Source organism: Coccinella septempunctata, chromosome 1 (assembly GCF_907165205.1).
Source record: "Coccinella septempunctata chromosome 1, icCocSept1.1, whole genome shotgun sequence".
Lineage (NCBI taxonomy): Eukaryota > Metazoa > Arthropoda > Insecta > Coleoptera > Coccinellidae > Coccinella > Coccinella septempunctata.
Window position 1 is genome coordinate 27,172,355 of NC_058189.1, and position 26,877 is coordinate 27,199,231.

Consider the following 26,877-nt stretch of genomic DNA (forward strand, 5'->3'; position numbering starts at 1 on the left):
CCTATACAAGGAGACAAATATTAATATAAATTCAGAACAATATATGCTTACCATAGTCTTATTTGGATGTTCTTCAATATCAATAAATTTACGTATACTACTACATCTAAGTCCACTAGATCCACAATGAATCACTCCATGCAAATCCCATTTTTTAGGAAAAATTTATTTCAGAGATCTTTATTTTATTTCGGACCGAAACTATTTAATATGCTACCCATTAATACAAGAAAACTGAGTTTCCGTAAGTATAAATTAGAGGTAAAGAAATTTTTGATTGCTGACTCTAATCATTTGAAAGTATTCTGATTTTGGTTTCCTTAAAATTTTGGTGTGCACCTCCTCTGACCTCTTAACCTGTAGCTAGGTTAATTTCCTTCTTGTTTCTATTTCTGCACAACTTTTCACAACAGATTTGTTTATCTTTTCTGTACCCCAATTTATTTGATGATATATACATTGTACAGATCCCTGACAGTGTGTGAGACTCACAACACAGGCATTCTGCCTAGGTGTGTCTGGCTTGCCGCGGGGATAATAATATATGTGTATTATGATCTTGATGTATTTTGTATGAAGGAATTTGTGTCTTAATAATGAGTTGTTGAATCATAACACGTGTTTCGCTTTCACAATAAAATCTTTAGGTAGGTGAAGGTAAACTTGCAGTCAATTCATTTTTCAAACTAAAATTACTATAGAATTCGCTTTATTCTAAGATGTAGGTGGACAACAATAACATAACAAATAATTTCTCACGAAACTCATAGCTCGTAAAAAATTTGAAGAAGTTATAAATCAGTGGGAGGATTGAAATATTCCCAATGGTGTAAATGAATTGTCTTGCGATCATTCATCAATAACAAAACTGCAATTAAAATCAACAAAACTACTACTAACACTTGAACAATTTCCTTATTGTTATCAGCATCGACATCATTCGAAACTTTGCTATTTATCCCATGAATCAGACTATTTAGTTTATGACGAGCAACTATGCTACATCCTCGTATCAGCTGATATATCAAGTGCGGTATGGAAAGCTCAGGAGATCCGCCCTTTCTTTTCGATATTCGCACAATGCTGGGTTCAGATGAACTCTCAGATAATGTTGCGGATCTATGACAATGTTTCCTATTAGACACCAAAGGGCTCTCCTCAGGTAAATCTTGAGCGTAATATTGTTTCCTTAGTGAGGAGTTTGTGTCTCTGCTTGGTGCATAAAGTTCATTTGAGGATACTGAAAAAATACAGACGTGTGGAGGCCTTGAAGGGAGCTCATCATCAACATCTGGTTCAATTAATTGAAACTGTGGAGAATCAGGAATATTGCAACTCCTTTCCGTTTTTATCTTGACATCTTTAAGTTTTTGAATGGAGTTTCGAGATTCCGAATATAGCTTTCCATCTTCTGCGGACCTAGTTTCAGAAGCAATCGGTTTTTTGTCAGGACATCTAGGAAGTCGAGCAGGAGATTGTCTATTATCTGATGCTTCTTCAAATTTTTCATTGCTGAGTAACGAAATATTTCTTTCATATTCATCGCCAAAGTTACTACTTGTTTCAAAATCATCATCGGAATTCCACATACTTTTCTGAACAGACTGTTCCATCACCTCATAGTTTGTATCTTGCATTTCTTGATTTGAAATGTTTTCTTTCGGTGTTTCTTTAAGCAAGTGTTCAAATGAACCGAATTGTTTTGTTGTATCTGAGTTTTTGAAAGAAATTGGTTCAGAATTCGAAATGTTTTTTCCACTTTTTGATTTGGTATAATTATTTGATGAGTTCTCAATGTTTGAAACCCCTTTCACTAATGGGTATTCAGCACTTTGTGAATAATTATGTATACCAAAACCTAATCCAAAATCTTCTCTATTTTGGGATAGCTTTCTGCAATGTTCATTGGGTAATGAAAGAATATCATTAGAATTTTCTGAAATAGGTTTCTGGTCGATTGATATGTCATTGTTGATTTCTGAATATTGTGATGGTGTTGAATCAACGTAACCGGAGGCTAATGAAATAGGTATAATCGATGAAGCTTGACCAAAGGATGTTTCAAGAACATTCTTATCTTCTGTGATAACGTCCACTTTTCTTTTGCTTGCTCCAGAATGCTGTTCCTCAGGCGAATCTTCCCATTTTTCTAACAATTTTCTCACAGCATCTGGTTCGTATGGTTGTAACTCCAGACTCGAGGTTCCGCTTGTTGAAGTGATTTTATTAGTCGATATATTTGAACTCTCAATTTCCGAAATGATAATTTTATTTGCTATCAATTCATTGACGATAAGTTTTTCCACATCCAAATCTGTAACATCAAGTTTTTGAATTTTTAATAACTCAAGACTTTCGTTTTTCTGTGAAAGTGCTGTAGGTCTTTGAGGTTCTTCGTAATTACTTCTCATCGTTTTAGTATTGAGTGTTTTCTGTGTATCCAGTTGGCGCTTTGAAGTTTCTGTGTTTGTTTCAACATTGGCTGAACCTTGATCCAACTTATTTAGTTCCAACTTATTAAGTTCCAACTCTTCATTAAACCTCTCATCAAATTCTTCCTGACGATCTAAAAAATTTTCAGTTTTTGTATCATCTTCTGCATGATCTATAGGCTCTGAAAGATTATTGAAAAATTCTGGAACGTTGGATATCTCACAATCATCATTCGTCATTGAAAAGTTTTTTTTATTAGACATATTCGGTTCTGACAAAATTCGGGCTCCGTTTATTGGCTCCACCAGTAACTGACCATGAGTAATAGTTTCTTCTGTAAATTCTTTCGGGGTGTCGAGAACTATTTCATCTTTGATTTTAAATTTTGATAATATGTGGATATCAGTTGATTTTTCGGTCCTACTTTTCCGTGATGCTAATGGTGTCATCATTTTGTCAGTTTCATCATGTATCATTTCTTCAAACTGAAAATCTGGCGGCAGCGGTTCTGTTTGAGTTGAAACCTATGAACAAGAAGATAACATGAGAAGGAATAGAAAGTACTGTGAAAACAGGTTGAAATGGATGTAGTACATTCCTAGAGCAAATGTGACCCCTGCAATTCCATGTACAGATAAAATAATCTATAATTAAGGTAATTATGCAGTTTAGAAAGAACTGTGCCAGGTAAGTGAAAAAAATCGTATTCACCAATTTGGAGTCCCAGATTAAGAAAATGTTAACGAGAAGTCAGCAATCCTCTTAGTTTAAAAAAATCGAAAAGTTTCCTTCTGGAACGTGAGGTTAATTATAATTATAGCTAGTTTTCTTCTATTCTCTCAATCAATACTCGTTGGAAATGTCCGATTTAGGTAATCTGGAGCACTTCCTGTCAAAAAAATGCTTTCATTTCGACGAAAACGATGATTTTATATACTGTTTACATCCACACGAATCATTATAGCCGCCATGATATTTCAACGTATGAACTGTCAAACGGTGCAAACTATGCAGCGTTGCCAATAGTACATATGTCTAGTCAAATTGAAGAAATTAGTTCGAATATTGATTGGGGAAATGATAATTGAATTGATGTCTACTATACGATATTTTCACTTTCAGCATTGGCTCATGGGCATATCAAATTATTATGGAGCTGTATAACCCCCATAACCACCTAACCTTTCTATTAGGAAAGGTAAGATTAGGTTAAAGGGTTTTGTCATGGTGTTTTTTCAAGGATCATTTTTGAAAACGCGGTCAAATTCTTAATGGCAAAATGAATCGAGTCTTTTCAGAGTTTCTTACACCAAAAATGTTTCATTATCGAGATATTAATAACATGAACCATTCAGGAATAACGACCAGTACCTATTATAATCAAACTTCTAAAGTTCCCTTCAACCCTAGTAAAAAAAAAAGACACTGGAGAAAGCATTAAACAATGTGACTCAAAATTTTATTAGTTAACTTTAACTGGCAGCTAACCATAGGTTAGCATAGATTGCCTATGCAGCTAACGCTTATGGAATAGTGAACAAAGATATGCTTTTCCCATCCCAACTGTTCGAAAGGAGTTTGCCATCATGGCGGCCATGATGGTTCACAACGGATGTAAACAAAGTATAAAATTGTCGTTTGTGACGAATTAAAGGCATTTTTTGGCAGGATGAACTTGAATGTTGATAAATTTAACATTTCCAACGAGTATTTATTAAAAAAATAGAAGAAAACTAGCTCTTACTGTATATAACCTTACCATCCAGAGGGAAACTTTCCCATTTTTTCTTTGGGAAAACTAAAAGGATTGCAGAATTCTCGTGTTCATTTTCGTAATCTGGGACCCGAAATTAGTGAGTACGATTATTTTCACCGATCTAGCACAGTTCTTTCTAAATGCATAATTACCATAATTTATTATCAAAAAGAATATTAGGTACAAAATTCCAATATATCAATGATGCTGAGGTGGCCAGACTGACATCTAATAAAATGAAAAAGCCGATACATTTAAGGCTCCCACAAACCAAAGCGGAAAACCGCACCGCTTTCGAATATTCGTACCGCATCCGATCCGCAACATATTGTTTCTACTTCGCTCAGTAGACAATTTCAGACTGGCACAATTTTTATCGTCGACATTGCGATTCGTCTGCGTATTTTTCCGCATGGAAGCTCACTTCGCATTCAGAAGTTTTTTTTTATCAGCCTATTTAGTGAATTCGCACCGAAAATACATATTATTGATAGATTATTGAGTCAGTTCGAAGGCACCCTATCTCATATGATCTTTCTCATGAGGATTACAAAAATATTCGCAAAAAGATAAGATTTGGGAAGAAATCGGAAAAGAAATTTATGCGCAGAGAGTGAGTGAAATAAAGTATGATTTTTCGATGTTACGTCTACTTATTTCCATACAAACAAAACAGTACTTATATAAAAGTCCAATTCATCATCTTTCTGTATTAAAAAAAGTAACAAACAAACTCGTACAGAGTTCAATCAATCTAGATCAGATTTTTTCATTATTAAGAAATTATGTAGAATACATGTTGTTTTCACTACAAGAATGCTAGTATCAACTTTTGTCTCCATTGGTCTGGAGAAAACAGGCCATTTTTGAACTAATATTATACTACAGAAATGTTTTCTTGCCCTGTAAAGTCTGCGATTAAAATTTTCTTTACGATTATCCACTTTACTTTGATTGAGAGAGAAGGGACTTAGCAAATATGGTTTTAATGCAAATGCTTCGTCTCCCTATAATTGGTGTCCCACTTTCGAATACCATTTTCTATAATATTTGAAAGTTCATCGAAACACTCTATTGTCATTCTGAAATATACGTAGAATCATTTCTGATTTTCTCTTAACAGTTGCATTAATGTATGGAATTCCCCATATTGTTGTCTTTCTTGATTGATTTCGTGAACCCATTTCCTCGTTTTTCTACGATAAATATATTGAACCTCTGTATATAGAAGCATTTTACCGTGAACTATGTTCCTGCACTGCAAGCAAAAATAGTGCATCTTCTACATCTGATGAAGTATACATTTGAAATTTTCATATACCGTTACGTTTTTCGACAAGAGTACCTGTCATTATGATAGATGATATTGTCAATTGTCGCGAATGATATGATGCTATTATATTCGATCTGGTATGAGGGGTACTTCGAGATCCGCAAAGGATATTCGCTACAAATTTGCGTTACGAATTCGGTGCGGATTTTCGCGTTGGTTTGTAGGAGCCTTTGTACCTCGTAAAAACACAGAGGAAGGAGATCAGCAGTCTCTACGATCTCTGTTTTGTGGTTGAATCTAAAAGGAGGGTACAAAGTCCAAGGCAATGCTTCAGATGTTAGAGGTACGGACACGCCCAAAACAAGTGCTCTGTCCATGACCAATGACTGCAAACTTACCAGAAAAGGTGAAGGTAGAAATGCCACATGCGTTCTATGTAGAAAAAAAGGCCATTCAGCAAGCCATTAAGGATGTAGTGAATTTAAGCTGGTGATAAAAAACAAGAAAACCAGCCAAAAATCTGCACAGCAAACTAAAATTGCATTTAAAGTATAGGAGAAGGGAAAGTCTACACCCAAAACAGATGAGAAGAAAAGAGAAGCAAGTAAACCCGTGCAGATGAAAGAGCGACAAAAGAAGTCTCAAGCAAAATCGACGACTAACCTGCAAAAATAAAATAATGAATCCGCCGACGATCTAGACACTTTTACAGAACATAATGTTGAGAACTGAATTGGAGAAAAAACTCCAAGGACTGTTCGGTAAACTATAATTATTGATCTTCCAACTAGAGAAAGTTCCCTAAAGTTAGTCTTCAGAATATAAACGGGATCAGAACACAAAAATCCGAGATAGAAAAAATTATATCAGAAAAAAAAACAGATATTGAAGCATCACAATAAACAATAATCCAGCCAAACAAACGTTTGAATCTTACGAATCACCAGACATACAGATGTCACGGAATATCAAACAATGAAGGAGGCAGGCGTAGCTATATTGGTGAGAAGAGATCTGAAACATTATTTCAAAGGAAGATCCGAAGAGTCACAAATTGAAACAGTGACCATTGTGCTTCCATTGGAAGCAGAAGGTAAAATGAAAGAGGGCCCATCTATCTTCATACTGCTGAAGACCAAGCGCAGCTGAAGAAAAGAGCAACTTTTTTGCACTTAGGCGGGACGGGTTCACAGGAAATATATTACAACTTGCCTGCTGCTCATGCAGAAATTGCAGAAGGCGTGTTTTCGATGTTTCCATCTAGAAATTAGATGTATTCTTGTTCCCCAAACAGAATTGAGTTCACGAACGTCACATGGCTTACAAAACAAGAAGAAGGGAAAAAATTTGGAAGATTTCTAGTCAAACTGAGAAAACAAGCTAATCGATGTAATTTCGATAGGAAGGATGATCTCAATAGATCAGATTGTGGAAAAGGGTCCATCATAGCATAATTCATTTACGGAAGATATTTCAACCATTGTTGATAGATCTGAGGATAGCGAATGCCCAGCAAGGCAGATTAAATGTAATGGATGCGGAAGAGACGGACATTTCCTTCAATACTGTAAGGAAGGAACTGTGTTGGAAGGTGAGTTGAAGACATTGAGCTAACAGGAAGCAGTTCAAGAAGCGATAAAGGTACTAAGAAGAAGGAGATTGAAATCGACTACGTGTTCAATGCGAACGATGACAGCACATTGGATTTTTGATTAGGCGGAAATCAAGCGAAAATGCTTATTGATTCAGGTTGTAAAGCGAATCTCATTACAAAAAAAAACATTGCGGAATTTGAAACTCAGCTTCATTCTACTGAAAATGCAATATTCAGAAATGAGTAACATAAAAATATCGAACAATTCAACATTCAAATACGACCACGTTTCAGTTTCTTCACCTCTATTTCATCAAGTTGATATTTATCTTCGCATTTCAGATCTCCTACACAATAATCTTCAATATTGAACTTCGATTTGGCATCACCCAAAGATTTTGATTTGGATCGTGGTGGTCGAGGAGGAGCAGGGAGAGGTCGATTCTGTATTTTTTGGATAATTTCACCAGATTGTAGATCTCTTTCGCCATCTGCTTCAATATATTTACTTATATCTATATTCTCTTTATCTTCATCCGTCATGTTCCTGCTCAACTTCCGTGCTGTTCCTCTTGGTCCAAGAGTACTATAATTTCTAAGAGGGCGTTCTGGACGTTCGCTACAGCCCTGAGATCTCGAAATCGTACAGAATTTATGTTCCCAGTTCTTGTTTTGATTTTTGTCAACTATAGCGTATCCCATAGAGTCTCGAAGGTCTTTGATGAAAGGTTCCTCAACAACCGGCTCCCCAAAATTTTCATTGAAAAAGATTGAGTCCATTTCACCTAGAACTGACTCCCTGTCAGCTGGTGATATCCTCGATACTGACTTCATTTTGGAAGGACTTCTTGCTGGTGCTTCACAAATTTCTTTTGGTATTTCAAGATTGATCGAAGGTTGCATGATGTCCGACTTCATGGAAACAATTTCCCCCTTCATCTGAAATGGAAAAATATTGTTATTTAAAAATTCTGTTGAAAAAGAATATCGCATTTTTGAGGGATAATGACTTTCGGTTCAATTTCCCGAATTTTTGGGATATTGAAGATTTTAACCTTCAGAGTTTGAAGATTAAGTAAAGTTCTGGGCTTAGAATTCTCAATAATTTCGAGAATTGACGAAGCGTTTATGTCTTGTGTGACTACAACATTACAATGGTTGTACAATGCCACGGTGATCCATAGAAGGTTTTCATTTCTTGCTTAATAATAAGGTTAATCTGAGTAAATTTCAATTCGAATAATTCCAAACCTTGTGAAGTTTTCTGATATATAAATTTATCACATCGTGCATTTCAAACTAAATCCAGAACCATTGTGAAAGGAATAACATCGTCACTATGCAACAAAAAAGATACACCAAAGACGTTCGATTGTTCAAAGAACAACTAATAATAGGGGATCGATTGGCATGCGCATCATGTCAATCGATCCCCCCAAGTTATAATTTCCCGCTATAAAATATATACTCCGCCTGGGGCAGCTGATGGGTGGATTGAGTAACACAACAGCTGTCACTGCCGGTCCCAAGCCCAGCTGAAGGAGGAGGGTTGAGCGTAGGGCTAACAACCATATCTTATAAAAGACAGATTGTTACGAAACGAAACGACCAGCCTCGGAAAAAAGCGGATACACGGAGACTCAAGCAGCGAACAAAGGAATATGAATGTCGGAACCTGAAATGTGCTTAGCAGGTTCAGAGCAGGAGCAGCAAAGAGAGCCATAGCACAGATAGAGAAATATAACATCGACATCACGGCACTATAAGAAATTCGATGGCCCGATAACTGGAATCTCAGCATCAGTCAATCAGTGATATTCTATAGCGGCAGCCAAGACGGGCGACATGTGAGAACGGTTAATGGGACAGATAATGTCATTCAAGCCAATAAATGAACGAATCTGCTACCTTAGGGTAAGAGGAAAATGGCACAACTACTCACTAGAATCAGCACATGCCCCGACAGAGGAAAGAGGTGAGATAGAAAAAGACTCCTTCTACGACCAGCTGGAGAATACGATCAGCACCACACCGAGACAAGATATGCTCATCCTACTAGGAGATTTCAACGCCAAATTGGGCAAAGAACCTGCATTCAGACCGCACATCGGAAACCACAGCCTCCACGATATTTCAAATGACAACGGCCAACGATTGGCGTGGCTGGCAGCGACCAATAATCTAATGGTGGTATCAACGATATTCGAACATGAAAACGTTCATAGAGAGACGTGGGTATCGAATGACCATATAACACGGAAACAAATAGAACATGTGCTGATCAACGCTAGATATGCAAAAAATTTCATGGATGTTAGAAGCCGAAGGGGTGCAGACGTGAACTCCGACCATTTCCTGGTACAGGCAAAAATGCGCCTGAGGATCAAGAGCACAAAAACGAAAGAACATTAAGCCACAGGCACAACAAGATGGGAAGTAACCACACTTGGAAACACCGAAACACGAACCAGGTACCAAACCGAAATGGAAAACCAACTACGACAAAATACCCTCAAAATTAAGGAGATGGAGGACATAGAAACAGCCTGGGATACTATCTTGGCAGTCACGAAAAAAACACTGGGGAAAAAAAACAGGACAAAAGGGAAAGAATGGTATGATGCGGAATGCGAACAAATCCAGAAAACTAAGAGTAGGGCAAGATTACGCATGTTACAAGACAATAGTAACGCCAACATAAAAAAATTTCAAACATGCAGAAAGAAGGCAAGTAAACTTATGAGGAACAAGAAAAGAGCAGCCCAGAACAAAGTACTACAACAACTAGAGGAAAATGCCAAAAGCAATAATAGTAGGAGATTCTTTCAGAAAATATCGCAGATGAAAAAATGATATAAACCCAGAACAAGCAGTATCCTAAAGAGTGATGGGGACGAACTAATAACTGACACGACGGAAACACGTCGAATAACGTGGAAAGAACACTTCAGAAACATCCTCAATGCAGATAACGACATAACAACAGTGACCACAACATACCAGACTGCAGAAATAGATGTAGAGCCTCCAAGAAACAATAAGGGCAATCAACAAACTCAAAAATAATAAACCCCCTGGATGCGACACAATACCAGCAGAGCGCCTAAAATATGGAGGAATGCAACTCCATAAAGAACTACATAAACTAATACTAGCCATATGGAAACGGGAGGCCCTGCCAGACGAATGGAACGAAGGCATCATCATTCCCATCCATAAGAAGGGGGACCGCATGAAATGTATCAACTACAGGGGAATATCCCTACTGAATGCAGAATACAAGATACTGTCCAATGTGCTATTGAACCGAATATCACCGTATGTGGAGGAACAGGTTGGGGAATATCAGTGTGGGTTCAGACCAAGGAGGTCAAGAGTGGACCAGATATTCACAATCCGACAACTAAAAGAGAAACACTGGGAATTCAACAAAGACGTGCACCAGCTATTTATGGACTTCAGACAAGCTTACGACACAATCGTACGCGACAGTGTCTGGATAGCCATGGCGAGTACAGGGATACCACAGAAAATCATCACTCTCACGAAATTATGCGTAAACAACACCAGGTGCCGCGTAAAAGTAGGAAACCAGATACCAGAAGAATTCTCGGTAATGAGTGGATTGAGACAGGGAGACGGACTGTCGCCCCTAATCTTCAACATTGTCCTAGATATGGCTATCAAGAAGACGAACGAAAGTCTATACTAACCAGGGGCCACAGAAGATCCTGGCCTTCGCGAACGACGTAGACGCGGTCAGAGGAAGTACTGTCGGAGTCAAGGAAAGCTTCCTGAAAATCGAGAAGGAATGTAAAAAAATCGGATTCAACATCAACGAGGAAAAAACTAAATACATGCATACTACCCGCCGACCCACCAGGGACCGAATCGGTCAGAACGTAACGATGGATACCTATAACTCCGAATGTGTCAGACAGTTTAAATACCTTGGAGCCACGATATGCTCCGACAATGACAGCAACGAAGAGATTAAAACACGAATACACAGTGGCAATAGATGTTTCTTTGCTATGCGAACCCTCATGCAATCCAAAACGGTATCAATAGTGTCAAAGCTGAGGGCGTATCGGGCTGATATCAATCCGATTATCTGCTACGGCTGTGAGACATGGACCCTCACGAAACACAATGAGCTTCTACTAAGGCGGTTCGAAAGGAAGATCTTGAGAAGAATATTTGGCCCCGTAAAGGATCCAAACACGGAGCAATATCGCATAAGGACGAATGCAGAAGTCCAGGACCTATACCAAAAGCCAGATATAGTCAAAACAATAAAATCCCAACGTCTGAGATGGGCCGGACATGTTTATTTATTTATTTATTTATTTACATAACTGGAACCCCAACAGGATAAACCCAATAACAGGGATTCACTACAAATTTAACTTACATAAAATTAACAATATCGTGAAAAATGGTAATATAAATATGAAATGAAGATCTATACTAGCACCATATATAAAAAATTTAATTACCTAATTTTAATATTTTGACAAATACTGCATCAGTCTCCGCTTGAATTCGGACAAGGACAAATTAAACAAATCAATTTCGCCAACATGCCAATTGTAAAAACGAGTTATTCTCAAATAAATGGAGTTATAATAAAGAGAGATCCTAGCCTGTGGTACAAAAAATAAGTGTCTTCGACGACCACTGAAAGAGCGTGCATTAACATGAATATTCTCTATCAACGGGAAATCAAAACAATCATTCAAAATACGATACAAAAATATTTGATCGAACATTACTCTTCTATTTTCCAGGCTCATCATTTTATACAATTGATGTCTATATTCATAAGCGTAGTCTTGTCTACTACCATAACGGTAAAGCAAACTTTTTGTGAATTTACTTTGTACTTTTTCCAATTTATCGATATATTTATGATATAAGGGACTCCAAATCGGTGTTACATATTCTAAATTGCTACGTACGTAGCTGAAATATAGAGTCTTGACTGTTTTCACATTTTTGAAGGCCTTATAGAAATCCTCAAAACGAAACCTAGCATCTTAAAACTCTTAGAGACTACACTGTCTATGTGAAACTCAAATGACAGCTTCGAATCAAGAAACACTTCGAGGTCCCTCACACATCTCACCTCCTCCACAATTACTCCATCAATGTGTAGGGGAAATGCCATAACGTTAGTATTTTTAGTAAATCTTATATTCTTACATTTCCCAATATTGAGTGTTGAATATCGTTTCGAGCAGAATACAGAAAACCTATCAAGATCCTCACGAAATCCAGTGACATCATCCAAACTTACAATCGACTTATACATTTTGAGATCGTCATCATAGATTTCGAAATAAACATGTAAAAAACAAGTTGACACATCGTCGATAAAAACATTAAAAAGAAGTGGACCCAAATGCGATCCTTGTACCACTCCTGATGTGACCTCGTGAACTGTGGACGAGAATGCGTCCACAACAACATACTGACATCTATCCGACAAGTAAGATTCAATCCACAGCAATAGATTCCCTGAAACCCCAAAATCTGCTAATATGCCTAACAATGTTCCGTGATGAACCTTATCGAAGGCCTTGGCGAAGTCCGTATACACAGCATCCACCTGAGTACCTTGATCCAGATTTTTTGAGATGAAATCAACATATAGGGCCAAGTTAGTAAGAACTGACCTTCCCTTGAAAAATCCATGCTGCTTCACGCTGAGCTTCCCTCCTAGTGATCGAAAAAGAAAGTCTGCTATGATTGACTCGAATATTTTCCCAAAATGACTCAGAACAGAGACCGGTCGGTAATTGGACACAATATCTTTTCTACCACCTTTATGAACAGGAGTAATTTTAGCAATTTTCCATTTACTGGGAAAAATTCCGGTGAGAATAGACTGATTGAAAATCATCTGTAGCGGCAAGTCTAGAGAATTGGCACAAGATTTTATGAATATAGGATGAATCGAATCCGGTCCAGGTCCCTTATTGAGTTTTAGCTCGCTTATCTTTTTCAATATAACCTCCCTCTGAATAAAATCAATGTTGATGTTATCGAAATTATTCGTGTTTTTGTTATTTTTATAGATGATCGGTTTATTGGGATCATCAAAAATGTTCATGTTCATGTTCAAAGAGCATCTGACGATCGACTGATGCTTAGATGGTATGGGAAGGAAACCCAGCAGGAAAGAGACGTTGGGGCGGCCGAAGCTTAGACGGAGGGACAACATGTTGAAATACATAAAGACTATGCAGGTAGATGACTGGAGGGAGGCCATAAGATGGACCGGGACCGATGGAGGAAAATCTTTAATGCAGCCAAGACTCACCAAGGGTTGTACCGCTACACACACACAGAGAGAGAGAGAGAGAGAGAGAGAGAGAGAGAGCTATGAAAACAGTATCCGGTCTAGTTATACCAACTACATGGTCTAAATTCACACATTGGCTCTCAAAGTACTGAACTCTCGCAGAAGCGCATGAGTTAGGAGGTATATAAACAGTTCCCAACAATATATCAGTATCACACTTAAGTAAAACAAAAATATCTTCAACGTTATTGCGCAAAGAAGAAATCAATGCAGCTGACAACCGTTTTTTCACCGCAATCAATACTCCACCCCCCGCCTATTTGGAACCAGAAAGAATGGACCTATCTTTTCTAAATATATTATAAACTCACATTATTGGAACGACAATTCCTTCGCAATTGTTGTTTCAATTAATATTTAATTCTTCCGATGCGCCCGGTTAGGCGCTTGGAGTGCTGTACACTCTACAGTACTGCACTACAAGTGCCACCAGAATGCAGTACAGAGATTGCTGTACTGAAACTGCACAGTTTCTGTATTGATAATTCTGCATTTTCAAAAAGCAGTTTTTGATATACAGTAACTGCACAGTTTCTGTATTGATAATTCTGCATTTTCAAAACGCAGTTTTTGATGTACAGTGACTTCACAGTTTCTGTATTGATAATTCTGCATTTTCAAAACGCAATTTTTGATGTACAGTGACTGCACAGTTTCTGTATTGATAATTCTGCATTTTCAAAACGCAGTTTTTGATGTACAGTAACTGCACAGTTTCTGTATTGATAATTCTGCATTTTCTAAACGCATTTTTTGATTTACAGTAACTACACAATTTCTGTATTGATAAATCTGCATTAAAAAAAAGCAGTATTTTATATTCTCTGTATTGTATTATATTTCTCTGTATTGATGAAACTGCATTTCAAAAATGCAGTTTTCGATATACAGTGACCGCACAGTTTCTGTATTCACAATTCTGCATGTCATTAGTGCAATATTCTGAATACATCTAGAAGAGGTAAAGAAAACACACTAATCCAATTTTTATAAAATTCTCTTGGCGATCGATTTCGGAGTCTATGCCATCATCAGGCCAGCTGAAACACACATAAACATATATTCAAACAAAATTTACATGGAGAAGTTGTTAGATATGACATAACCATTTACAAGTTATCAGGGAAAACGTGAGTGACCTCGAACATGGACCTACTGTCAAAATAAGAAGAATCGTTGTAATAAGTGTCATACGGGTATCATAAAAATTTCTCATCAAAATCTGCTGTTTGATGTCCGTTTATCCTTCAAGAAATACCAGACCATCAATCTCCCACTTCAAACTTCAACAGAACAGCGTGTGAATCGCCACATGAGGTTCAACGAATGGACCGGAAATACTAGGTGACAAGTCGTTGTCAGAGTCATAACATCACAGAGCATGGTCAAATCATTAGCATAGTATACATGTTATCTTGTATATACCACTATGATATTCACTACTAAGTTTAGATTTGTTTTTAATTAAGATATTTTCTAGGGTTGGATGTCGTTTGTTGACAATTAGATAATCATGTTTTCTCAGAATGGAATTCAGTCTATCATGATTTTATTTCCACAATTGCTAAAATTTACAAATTGAAACAAGTCAAGTTCAACCCAAAGCCCCGAAAACTATAATCTATTACAGAAATCCTTAAACTCAAGTATCGTGTAAGGCTCACACTCAACTATCAATGAAAATATTCGTTTTCTGAGATTGTCATAAACACCAATATTCCTTATCATACGAGGTAAATAATTAAATATCTTCATACACATATAAAATACATTTCGCTCAGTTAGAGAAAGTTTGTGTCTAGGAAAAAAATATTCATGCATTCTCCTTGTAGAATTCACATTTTTACAATCCTGGAAATAATGTCTGTCTTATGAAGAAAGAGTAAAACTCTTTAAACATATAGACCTGGCAGCGTCAAAATTCGATTCTTCTTAAATGTAGGTACCTCTACATGATTCTCTAAATTTCATATTGAAAATAGTTCTGATAGCAAGTTTCTGCGTGACGAACACCTGTTCTGCTGAGGAACTTCCTCCCCAAAAAATTATTCCGTAAGACATAACTGACTGGAAATTTGCGAAATAAACAATCTTAAGAGTGATACTGTCAACTTGGTTTCGTAAAACTCTCAACATATATATTGATGAGTTTAATCTGCTTGTTAGTGATTCACAATGAACTGACCAACTTAAATTACTATCGATGTGAACTCCCAAAAGTTTCGTACTCGAGCCCACCTGTACCACACCATTACTGAAACCAATATTCTCAGGGCAAGTCAAGTTAGATCGATTACTAGAAAACATTACTACATAAGTTTTCTCACCATTCAGAACAAGGCGATTTTCTCTGCACCAGCCCTCAATCAATGACATTGCTTCAGTTAAATGAAATGATGTACCCTCAACAGTTCTAGAGGACACCAGAATATTCGTATCATCGGCATAGAGATGGTATGGAAATGTAATTTTGTCTGATACAAATGTGGGGGTAAATTTTTTTGGGGAGTATTTTCTTCTTTATAGATCTCAAAATATCTTCAACATAACATCTAGGAAAGTCATTAGATTCAGCGATCTTAAATATTGTCATCAAGTCCCTGTCAAAATCATTTTTGGATAGTGGAATATTCAGAAGTCTGTGGAAAAGAAACATTAAAGCGGAGTTTTTTATAGGAGTTGACTGATATGATCAGTAAGGGATGATAACGTCTGTCTGGGTTAACTTACGGAAAATATCGTATGTGAAAGTATTATGTTCTGTTAAAGTAACTTTCAGATCTAAGAAATTCAATGAATTATTTTGCGCTTTTTCTATGGTGAATTTAATCTTAAATTTTGCATTTAATGTGTTGAAGAAAACTCTTAATTCTTCTTCAGTTCCGAACCATACGCAAAAAACATCATCGTTGTATCTCTTCCATAGTATTATATATTGAGCCAAAGGTAGAAGCATAATCAATTTTTCCACAAAGTTAAGATAAATTTCTGACATTGGGCCACTAAATGGAGATCCCATTGGTACACCGTCTTTCATTACATAAACCCTATCATTAAAAATGAAAAAATTTTGTTCAGAAGCAATTCTGGCTAGAGACATGATATTTTCTATATCTGTTGCGTCTAAATTAAAATCATTGTTGGTTTTAAGATAATCTTTCAGCTGTTTATTCAAAAACGCAAGTGTATCCTCAACTGGGATATAATTATATAAATTAACTATATCAAATGAAATCAGAAGGTATCGTTTTTGGGGGTTCAGCTTAGAGAATTCAGATCTTTTATGAGTTCTTGTGAGTTTTTAATGGAGTATTGTGATCTCATCTTAAATACTCCATTAATCCACTTATTTAGGAATTTGGATACTTAGACAGACGTTATCATCCCTTACAGATCATATCAGTCAACCCCTATAAAAAACTCCGCTTTTATGTTTCTTTTCCACAGACTTCTGAATATTCCACTATCCAAAAATGATTTTGACAGAGAATTGATGACAATATTTAAGATCGCTGAATCTAATGACTTTCCCAGATGTTATGTTGAAGATATTTTGAGATCTATAAAAAAGAAAATACTCCTCAAAAAAATTTACCCCCACATTTGTATCAGACAAAATTACATTTCCATACCATTCTTTAGAGAATTCAATGATAGACTGAATTCCATTCTGAGAAAACATGATTATCTAATTGTCAACAAACGACATCCAACCCTAGAGAATATCTTAATTAATAACAAATTTAAACTTAGTAGTGAATATCATAGTGGTATATACAAGATAACATGTAACGATTGTCCTGCATTTTATTTAGGCATGACAACTCGTGCTGCCAAAGTAAGGTTCAATGAACATATAAAAAACAGGCCTAAATCAGCTTTTGGGAACCATTTAATTGAATGTAAACATGGGACCACAATAGAAAATTTGTCACTGATACGAAAAGAAAACAACTATAATAAACTGGTTCTCCTCGAACAGTATGAGATCCTCAAAAACAAGGATAATATTCACCTTCTAAATGACATTTCAGAATTTTTTGTGAGGCATATATTCAAATACTTATAAGAAACAGTTCCAACATAAGTAAAATAACACCATATTCTATGCTAATGATTTGACCATGCTCTGTGATGTTATGACTCTGACAACGACTTGTCACCTAGTATTTCCTGTCCATTCGTTTAACCACATGTGGCGATTCACACGCTGTTCTGTTGAAGTTTGAAGTGGGAGATTGATGGTCTGGTATTTCTTGAAGGATAAACTGACATCAAACAGCAGATTTTGATGAGAACTTTTTTTATGATATCCATATGACACTTATTACAACGATTCTTCATATTTTGACGGTATGTCCATGTTCGAGGTCACTCACGTTTTCCCTGATAACTTGTAAATGGTTATGTCATATCTAACAACTTGTCCATGTAAATTTTGTTTGAATATATGATTATGTGTGTTTCAGCTGGCCTGATGATGGCATAGATGCCGAAATCGATCGCCAAGAGAATTTTATAAAAATTGGATTAGTGTGTTTTCTTTACCTCTTCTAAATACTGTTCACACTAATGGAGGATTTCATTAATAGAATTCTAAATACAGTTAGTTACTGCATAGTTTCTGTATTGATAATTCTGCATTATAAAAATGCAGTTTTTGACATACAGTTACTGCACAGTTTCTCTATTGATATATCTGCATAAAAATGCAGTATTTGACATACAGTTACTGTACATTTCCAGTATCGATAAAACTCCATTTTGAAAATGCAGTTTTTGACATACAGTGACTGCACAGTTTCTGTATTGATATTTCTGCATAAAAAATGCAGTATTTGATAAACAATTACCGTAAATTTTCGGTATCGATAAAACTCCATTTTAAAAATGCAATTTTTGATATACAGTGACTGCACTGTTTCTGTATTGATACTTCTGCTTATAAAAATGCAGTATTTGATATATAGTTACTGTACACTTTCTGTATTTATAATTCCGCATTTCAGAAATGCATTATTCGAAATACAGTGTCTGTATAGTTTCTGTATCGATAATTCTGCATTTCGAAAATGCAGTTTTTGATATACAGGGACTGCACAGTTTCTGTATTTATAATTCTGCATTTAAAACTGCAGTATTTGATACTTACTCACTGTACAGTTTCTGTATTGATAATTTTACATTTTAAAATGCAGTTTTTGATATGCAGTGACTGCACAGTTTCTATATTTGCAATTCTTCATTTCAAAAATGAAGTATTCGCTAAAGAGTTGATAATAGAATCTAGAATAATAATTCATAGGAATTCCTGAAACTAAAACATATACCTTCTTCAAGAAGTTGAAAATTCGATTATGAAAGTTAAAGAGACATTTCATAAACAGATTTTATTTAATAATTGAAGACTTCTTTCATTACCAAAATATGGATTATATTGTAGCGGCGTAGTTGTACCCATGGTAGAAGAATACTTCATCTCACCATGGTGGTACCAGAATTAGCCAAAGGATGGCATCACTGCTCTTGACGGTTGCGATCACAAAGTAGCATACACGTCTTATGCGGTGCAGCATACGCCAAACGATGGCGCCACCGGCGACGCACTACTCTATACCCTTGACGTAACCGGCGGCGGCGTTTATAGCAGGCACGAACTACGCTGCTTCGGCGATTGTCGTAGGTAACTCCTAGGGTTCATTAACCTACAATCACCCCAAGAGCAGGCCATTCCCCAAATAGCGTGAACTCACCCTTGCATTCACCGCCAAAATATCAAGTAATATTGAAAATTTCCGATTTGCAGAATAGATTTTCTGTTTATGTCTAGGAAACTTCTCTACACAGAATATTGTTTCGTAATTGCAAGGTGTTAATTTGCCGATGTTCATTAATTTACTTTCATTTTGCGGAAATTGGTTTCCTCAGTGTTCGCCATTTTTGCTAACGTCATCATTTCCATTTCGGAAAACTCGCGCATTTTATATATACACCTCTCTTTCTTTTGCTCTCTCTTTCATAATTTGAATTTTTTTATTTCGAAAAAGCCCTACTCGAAAACAACTCGATTACGCTTAGTGGCATCTCACTCTGGCTTTGATACCTCTCTCTCACGCTCTGATATCTCTCCCTCACGCTCATTGCGTATAGTTAAGATGTATAAAAACATGCTGTATGCACTGATTAGATTTTGTTTTTCCCGCATCGAAAATAAGAGATAAGTTTCGTTTTTCCCACTGTAGGTAGCGCCGTTTAGGAATTGACAGTTGTCAAATGATATTTGAAAATAATTTGAATGCATTCCTACGACTTGCGAATGTGCTGTATTTATAAGCGATTATTGGTGTATGGAAATGTATTACTTTCGAGAAAGGTCGTACAACATTCATTTATTGAACATGTCGTTCAGTTTTCTGTATGGACAATCAGGAACTACAGCTAAGAATTCGGTGTTGTTGGACTATCACCCTTTGTTGTTAGAAATTGAGGCAGAGCCAAATCAGATGAACATTCGGGATGGATAGAGCTAACAGTTTTATGGCAACTTCAGCAATATTTAAGCAATAAAGGATCTGTATTGAAAATACGTAATGTGAATTGTGAGCATGTATTAAGAAACAGAAATATGTTAATCTGTTCGAGTCCGTTTTTCAAATATTCTTCACAAGTATAGTGAAAATTGCGTTTCAGTCAACTGAATATATTGAATATTTCGCCAATAAACTGTGTTTTATTGAAATCATATTGAATTGCCTTCCTCAAGAATACAATTTGTCAAACAAAAATTATCTTGAAGAAAAATCGAAGTACTCCTTCGAATCCTTCTATAGTGTTGAAATATCTGCAGATTCGTTTTTACAACGAAAATACAAGTGTAAATCACTAATATTCGTTAACAGCTGATTATTTGATGGATCAGGAACACAGAGATGACTGTAATCTGTGATCGATATAAACGCAGAACAAAATAAAGCGAGAGAGTATCATTAGATTTTCTTTCATAGAACAAGGATAAAACATGGTGGCGCCGCCACGAAACGAATCTCTTATTTTCGATTTAGTCTAATGTCATTCCATTCAAAAATTGACGAGTGCATACACCATATTTTCAGATATCTTACGTATAGTTTAAATTTTCGTTCAGGTTTTCTGTTCGAATAATTATTATTTGTTTACATTTCTCTCAGTGAAATTCTTAACTTCTAATTCTCGAAAAGGGAGATCGCGAACTAAAGAACCTTTTAGCACAAAGGGATTTAGAATGTACAAAATTAGAAGATCTAAAGAGGATCGCAGATTATGCATTATCAGATATAGAGGTACATCGAAATTTTAAATGCAGGTTCAAATGTATCGAAGATATTTTGAAAAGTTTTGAGACATTTAACACTGCTATAGTTTCAATTGTTTCGGGAACTGAAGGTGGGGATCTCAAGCCGCATTATGATGCTTTATCTACATTTAGGGATAAATATTACAGAGTTCAAGCTATTTACTCTCAATTATTCGAAGATAAATTGAAAACTTCCAAATCAGAGGAAGAAAATTCATCACATAGTAAGGTTAGATTGCCAAAGTTGGAGTTGCCGACGTTTGATGGCGATATAAGAAATTGGCAAACGTTTTGTGACGTTTTCGAATCTTTAATTCATAACAACCCAACCCTATCAAATGTTGATAAGTACAGCTATTTGCTATCTTGTCTAAAGGGAAATGCGCTTTCAGTTGTGAAATGTACCCCCTTCACTGGTAATAATTATATTCTCGCCTTTAACGCTCTCAAAAAAGTTATGAAAATAAGAGACTGATAGCAACGGCTCATTGGCACACTATTACCAAATCTAAACCTGTTAATGTTAGTGAAAATCCTCGCGCACTACGAAATTTAATTGACACTTTTTCTGAAAATTTGAAGGCTTTGGAAAATCTCAAGTTTCCCGTCAAGGAGTGGGATTTTGTAATGTTTAATATGCTCATTGAACGTATAGATTCCACGACGCAAACAAAATTTGACTTAGAATGTGGTTTGAACATAATTGTTCATAATTATTACCAAACCTTGTTTACCTTTTTGGAAAATCAGTGTAACGCTTTGAATAATGTCGCCTTGTGTAGTTCACATCCTAACAAGTCATTTACTCATATCCCTAAGGCTCCTAAAACAGGAACTAGCTCCAGTTTTCTTGTGAATTCCTCACTTTCACTGAGTTGTAATCTATGCTCAAAACCTCATCGTATATACAATACGTGTCCCGATTTTCTTGCACTTTCGGCTAGGGAAAGATATGCCCTAGTTCGAGATAAAAAGTGGTGTATGAATTGTTTGGGTTCTAAGCACTTAGCTTCGAATTGTAACTCGAAATCGGTTTGTAAAAGGTGTTCTCGATCACATCACTCTTTGCTTCATTTTGATGACTCCAATCCATCTAAGAGCGTTGCTAATAAAATTCACCCAACTAAGACAGAATCGAATCATTCTGAAAATACGATTAGTTCACCCATTATTGATGCCTCTACAAATTTATTAGCAAATTCTAAAGGTACTGTTCTCTTGTCAACAGCAATTGTTGATATTTTGGAATTTTCTGGTGAATGTAGGCCCGTACGAGTTTTGCTCGACAGCGCTAGCCAGTCTTCGTTTATCACCCAGAAATGTTGTGATAGATTGGGACTGCCTGCATTTTCCCTCTCTATAAATATAAAGGGCGTGGGTCAAACAAGTGCCTCAGCAGATCAGGGTGTTTCGTGTACTTTGAAACCTCATGGTTTGGACACATCCATATTAAATGTTGATTTAATTGTTATTCCTCAAATTTGCTCGAACATGCCATGCTCAACAATTCCCATAGAGAAATTCACAAAATTTTGTAACCTCAAATTAGCTGATCCTGAATTTAATGTGTCGGGTCCAGTAGATTTGTTGTTAGGTGCAGATACTTTCGCTCATATGAACCAGTTGCTCTCGATACCATTTTTGGGTTCGTCGTAATGGGCAAAGTTGATTTTCCTCTTCCAACGGTCAACTCATTCGTCAGTTATACAGATAATTCTCTTGAAGATTTCGTTAGGAAATTTTGGGAACTCGAACAGATTCCACCGCGCATCGTCTCCTCTCCCGAAGATTTGTTAGCAGAAAAAATGTTTTGTGATACTCATACTCGCAGTCCCTCCGGTCGATTCATTGTGTCCCTGCCTTTCCACAACCTCGACCTCGACATAGCTCTTCGGCGTTGTTTATCTTTGGAAAAACGCCTTCTTCTGAATCCAACCCTTCATCAGCAGTACCGGGAATTTATGCAGGATTATGTGGATCAAAATCCTGTGGGACCCCCCCACTCCTTCGACGTATTTTATACCTCATCATTGTGTGTTGAAACCTGAAAGCGTTACTACCAAATTATGTGTTGTATTTGACGCATCTCAGAAGGCGGCAAATGGTTTTTGTCTCAATGACACTCTGCTTCTAGGTCCTAAGCTTCATCAGGATGTCTCTTGTGTACTCTCCCGTTTTCGCCTCCATTCTGTTTGCTTCACTGCCGACATTCGTCAAATGTTCAGGCAAGTACTCGTGGCCCGTGAGCATCAAGATTTTCAACGCATATTATGGCCCTTTCCTTCTGAGCCCATAAAAGAATTTCGCTTGAGAACTTTGGTGTTTGGTATCAGGAGTAGTCCCTTCCTGGCCATGCGTTGTATCCGACAATTGGACAAAGAGCACAGTTACGAATTCCCTGAGGCCTGCGCTGTCCTCCAAGATGATATTTTCGTGGATGACATAGTATCAGGTAGTGATTCGTTTTCAGGTGCTATTCAGCTGCAGACGCAGCTCACTGAGGTTTTAAGCAGAGCAGGCTTGGAACTTCGTAAGTGGAGCAGTAACAATGCTGATATGCTTCAGCATTTCATAGCTTCTGTTTCTAATTCGCAACCCCTCACTCTTGATTTGGGGCCTGACTCTGTTATAAAGATATTGGGACTTCAGTGGAATCCTTCGACTGATGCATTTTCTTATAGCGTGCAGCCTATCAGTAAAACTTGCACAAAACGCAATATTCTCTCTGAATTTGCCCGTATTTATGATCCCCTCGGATTTCTAACACCATTTGTTCTGTATTTGAAGCATCTTATCCAGAGGTTGTGGACTTTAGGTTTGGACTGGGATGATGCCCCTCCCAAGGATTTGGTGCAGATGTGGTCGTTGCTTAAGTCTGAAATGTGTCATTTGACTGGCATTGCAATTCCCCGATTAATCATTTCAGCTAAGATGCGCTCGTGTCAACTACATGGCTTTTGTGATGCAAGTAATGTTGGTTATGCGGCGGTTGCGTATGTTCGCGTTGTAGATGAGCTGGGTCACATCGCCACCCACCTACTCTGTGCAAAATCGAGGGTTGCACCACTGAAGAGGGTGTCAATACCTCGACTGGAACTTTGTGCAGCTCTTTTACTCGATGAGCTGCTGGTCAGAGTTCAAGTTGTATTTGGGACGAAGCTAATTTTCGATAAGGTGTTTGCATATTCAGACTCCAACGTTGCGCTCTCGTGGATACGAAGCAGCCCCATAAGTGGACTTGTTTTGTTTCTAATCGAGTCACTCTCATTCAGGAAAAGGTACCACCATCTGTATGGAATCACGTGACTTCGGGTGATAACCCCGCTGATCCTGCCTCCAGAGGAGTCACTCCAGTCGCTCTTTTTAAACTCTCTCTATGGTGGGCGGGACCTTCTTGGTTGCAGTGGCCCGAGTGTGATTGGCCTACGAACCACAATATTTCGTTTGAAACAGACGAGGAGAGGAGGCAATCGGTGTTCGCTACCATTATTGATAAGGAGAAAGATTTTTTGCAGAACCTTCTTGATAATGTGTCCTCGTTCCCCAAGGTTCAGAGAGTCGTCGCTTATGTGAAAAGGTTTGTTTTCAACTGTTGAAACCCTAACGGTGCTCTCAAGGGCACTGTTATTACTTCCAGAGAGTTGGAGTCAGCTCTAACGGACCTCATAAGGTCAACGCAGATTTCTGCCTTCTCAAGAGAGATGCTCCTCTTGAAAAAGGGGAATTCTCTTCCAAAATGTTGGAGGAAATTAACCCCGTTCCTTGATAAGCTGGGTATCTTGAGGGTGGGCGGAAGATTGGTGAACTCTCGCCTAGGCTACGATCAGGTTCACCCTATTCTTTTACCATGTCGCCACAGGTTCACCGAATTGATGATTGAGTATACCCACAGAAAATACTTACATGCTGGTTTGCAAACGCTGAACAATTTGATAATTCAACGCTACTGGATCTTCTCGGCTAAAAGAACTATTCGTAAAATATTGGCTAAGTGTAACCGGTGTTTTCGAGTAAGACCCTTATCCTCAAAACCCCTAATGGGTGATCATCCGGCCGATCGTGTTACCCAAGTTGACCATTTTTTGAACGTCGGTGTAGATTATGGCGGACCCTTTTCCATAATCATGAATCGTGTTAGAGTTACTATGACCTTGAAAGCATATATTTGTCTTTTTGTTTGCATGGTAACCAAAGCCATTCATCTAGAATTGGCGTCGGATCTCTCTGCCGACACTTTTCTCGCTGCCTTACGAAGGTTCATATCGCGAAGAGGACAATGTCTTCACATATATAGTGATGAGGGTACTGCCTTTCGTGGAGCTGCTAATCAGCTCAGGAAGTTGATGAAGGAAGCCGCTAATACAGAAAATATTGTTTTTCACAATATTCCTCCAGTTTCGCCAAATTTTGGGGGTATCTGGGAAGCCGGCATAAAGTCGGTAAAAACGCATTTAATTCGCGTAGTAGGAGATCAACGCCTTACGTCGAAGAGTTTAACACCGTTTTAGCTCAAATTGAAGCAGTGTTGAATTCACGCCCTATATCGCCTTTAACCCATAATAACCTAGTGTTACACATATGTAACGCAAATTTCACTGGCAACTCTATTTTATTTCTCAGTAACTGTAGCTATTAGCTCCATATTATTAGCGTTACATATATGTAACACAAATTTTCTCAAAAACCATACATTTTTCAAACAAAAATTGAGTTGTTTTTGTAAACTCCGATAAAGGGTTTTTATTCAATTAGAATAATCATAGAAACTCAGGTTATTAAGGGTTGAACACGGATCCAAACGATCTGAATCCTCTCACACCCGGTCATTTTTTGACGTTAGCCCCTTTAAATTCGTTGCCTGAGAATGACTTGCTAGATTGTAATATGAATAAATTGTCACGATAGCAGCTTGTGCAAAAAATAAGCCAAGAATTTTGGTCTCGATGGCATAAAGAGTACCTGCATACGCTACTGCAACGCTCTAAATGGACCAATCCCTCTGTACCCATTGAGCTTAATACTTTGGTCTTACTGAAAGACGAATCATCTCCTCCTCTCAAGTGGCATTTGGGCAGAGTGATTGAATTCCATAGTGGCACAGACAAGGTGACACGAGTGGTCACTGTTAAAACTCTAAAGGGGAATTTTAGGCGCCCTGTAAGTAAGGTGTGCCCCTTACCCAGTCAGTAATCATTACCGAGGCCACAGAAGGAGAGTTGTATATATAGTTTTTTTTTTCTCTCGCTCCCCCTTTTGTATTTTTCCCTTTTTTTTGTAAAATCATTTTGTAATTTAAAGTGGGAGGTATGTTTCGTCCCGACACTGAGGAGAACACTTTCAGCCCTCCCTTCATTTTTCATTGTTTTTTGATTCCTCTGCAAGTTTAAAAAAAACTGGACCCATGAGGCTGAACAGATGTCACCGTATCATTATTGAGATAAGCTCGCTTCGCAAACGATCTCGTTGAAAATTCGCTCGTTAAAAACCCCATACTATCTCGCTTATTAAATCCCAAAACTCAATACAAACTCTTCAGATATTACTTCTAATTTTAAGTTTAGTGTTAAGTGCTTGCCGAAGTCTAAGACAAACATTTTCGGACGATAAGTGATATAGTGGCCAGGACCTACATCAGAAACCATTCCCGAGGTGCAAGTGACCGTGAGGGTCGGTGTAATAAATTACAACTCAGCACATATCTATAAACAGAAGAAAGCGATTATGATCGGGTACATTGACAGAGCGCTAAAACTAACTTCACCTATATACAGACCCACCATCATACTGGACATTACTTCACTTTTAATAAAAAACAACTATCCTCTACCACAAATAAAGAAGATATTAAAACATCGAACACACAAATTATACAACACCGAAAATTCAACAGATAAAAAAGAAGAACCAATCACATACCAATACCATACGTACCTTCTCTATCTGAAAAAATAGAAGACATCTTGAAACCCTACAGCAACGTAAAAATTGCGCACAAACCACACATTCAAATTCAACAACTATATAGCAAATTAAAATCATCAACACCATTAACAGAAACATCTCATGTGATATATAAGATCAATTTCAATACTTGTATATGTTACGGGCAATGTAAATAATT

General features: G+C 37.2%; 2 protein-coding genes across 5 annotated transcripts in view; one reads left to right on the forward strand and one right to left on the reverse strand.

Moving 5' to 3' along the window:
- Positions 1-692: 692 nt before the first annotated feature.
- Positions 693-26,877, reverse strand: part of LOC123315586 — a 622,910-nt gene continuing 596,725 nt past the window's right edge. For all 3 annotated transcript variants that reach the window (XM_044901350.1, XM_044901359.1, XM_044901344.1), the window contains 2 exons: positions 7,360-7,995; positions 693-2,957 (listed from right to left, as the gene is read on the reverse strand). In XM_044901350.1, the coding sequence (XP_044757285.1) occupies positions 792-2,957; positions 7,360-7,995 (2,802 nt within the window). In that variant the 3' untranslated portion in view covers positions 693-791. The remainder of the gene's footprint in view (positions 2,958-7,359; positions 7,996-26,877) is intronic.
- Positions 20,956-26,877, forward strand: part of LOC123315617 — a 69,317-nt gene continuing 63,395 nt past the window's right edge. For both annotated transcript variants that reach the window (XM_044901381.1, XR_006537972.1), the window contains exon 1: positions 20,956-23,286. In XM_044901381.1, coding sequence (XP_044757316.1) covers positions 22,728-23,286 — 559 coding nt within the window. In that variant the 5' untranslated portion in view covers positions 20,956-22,727. The remainder of the gene's footprint in view (positions 23,287-26,877) is intronic.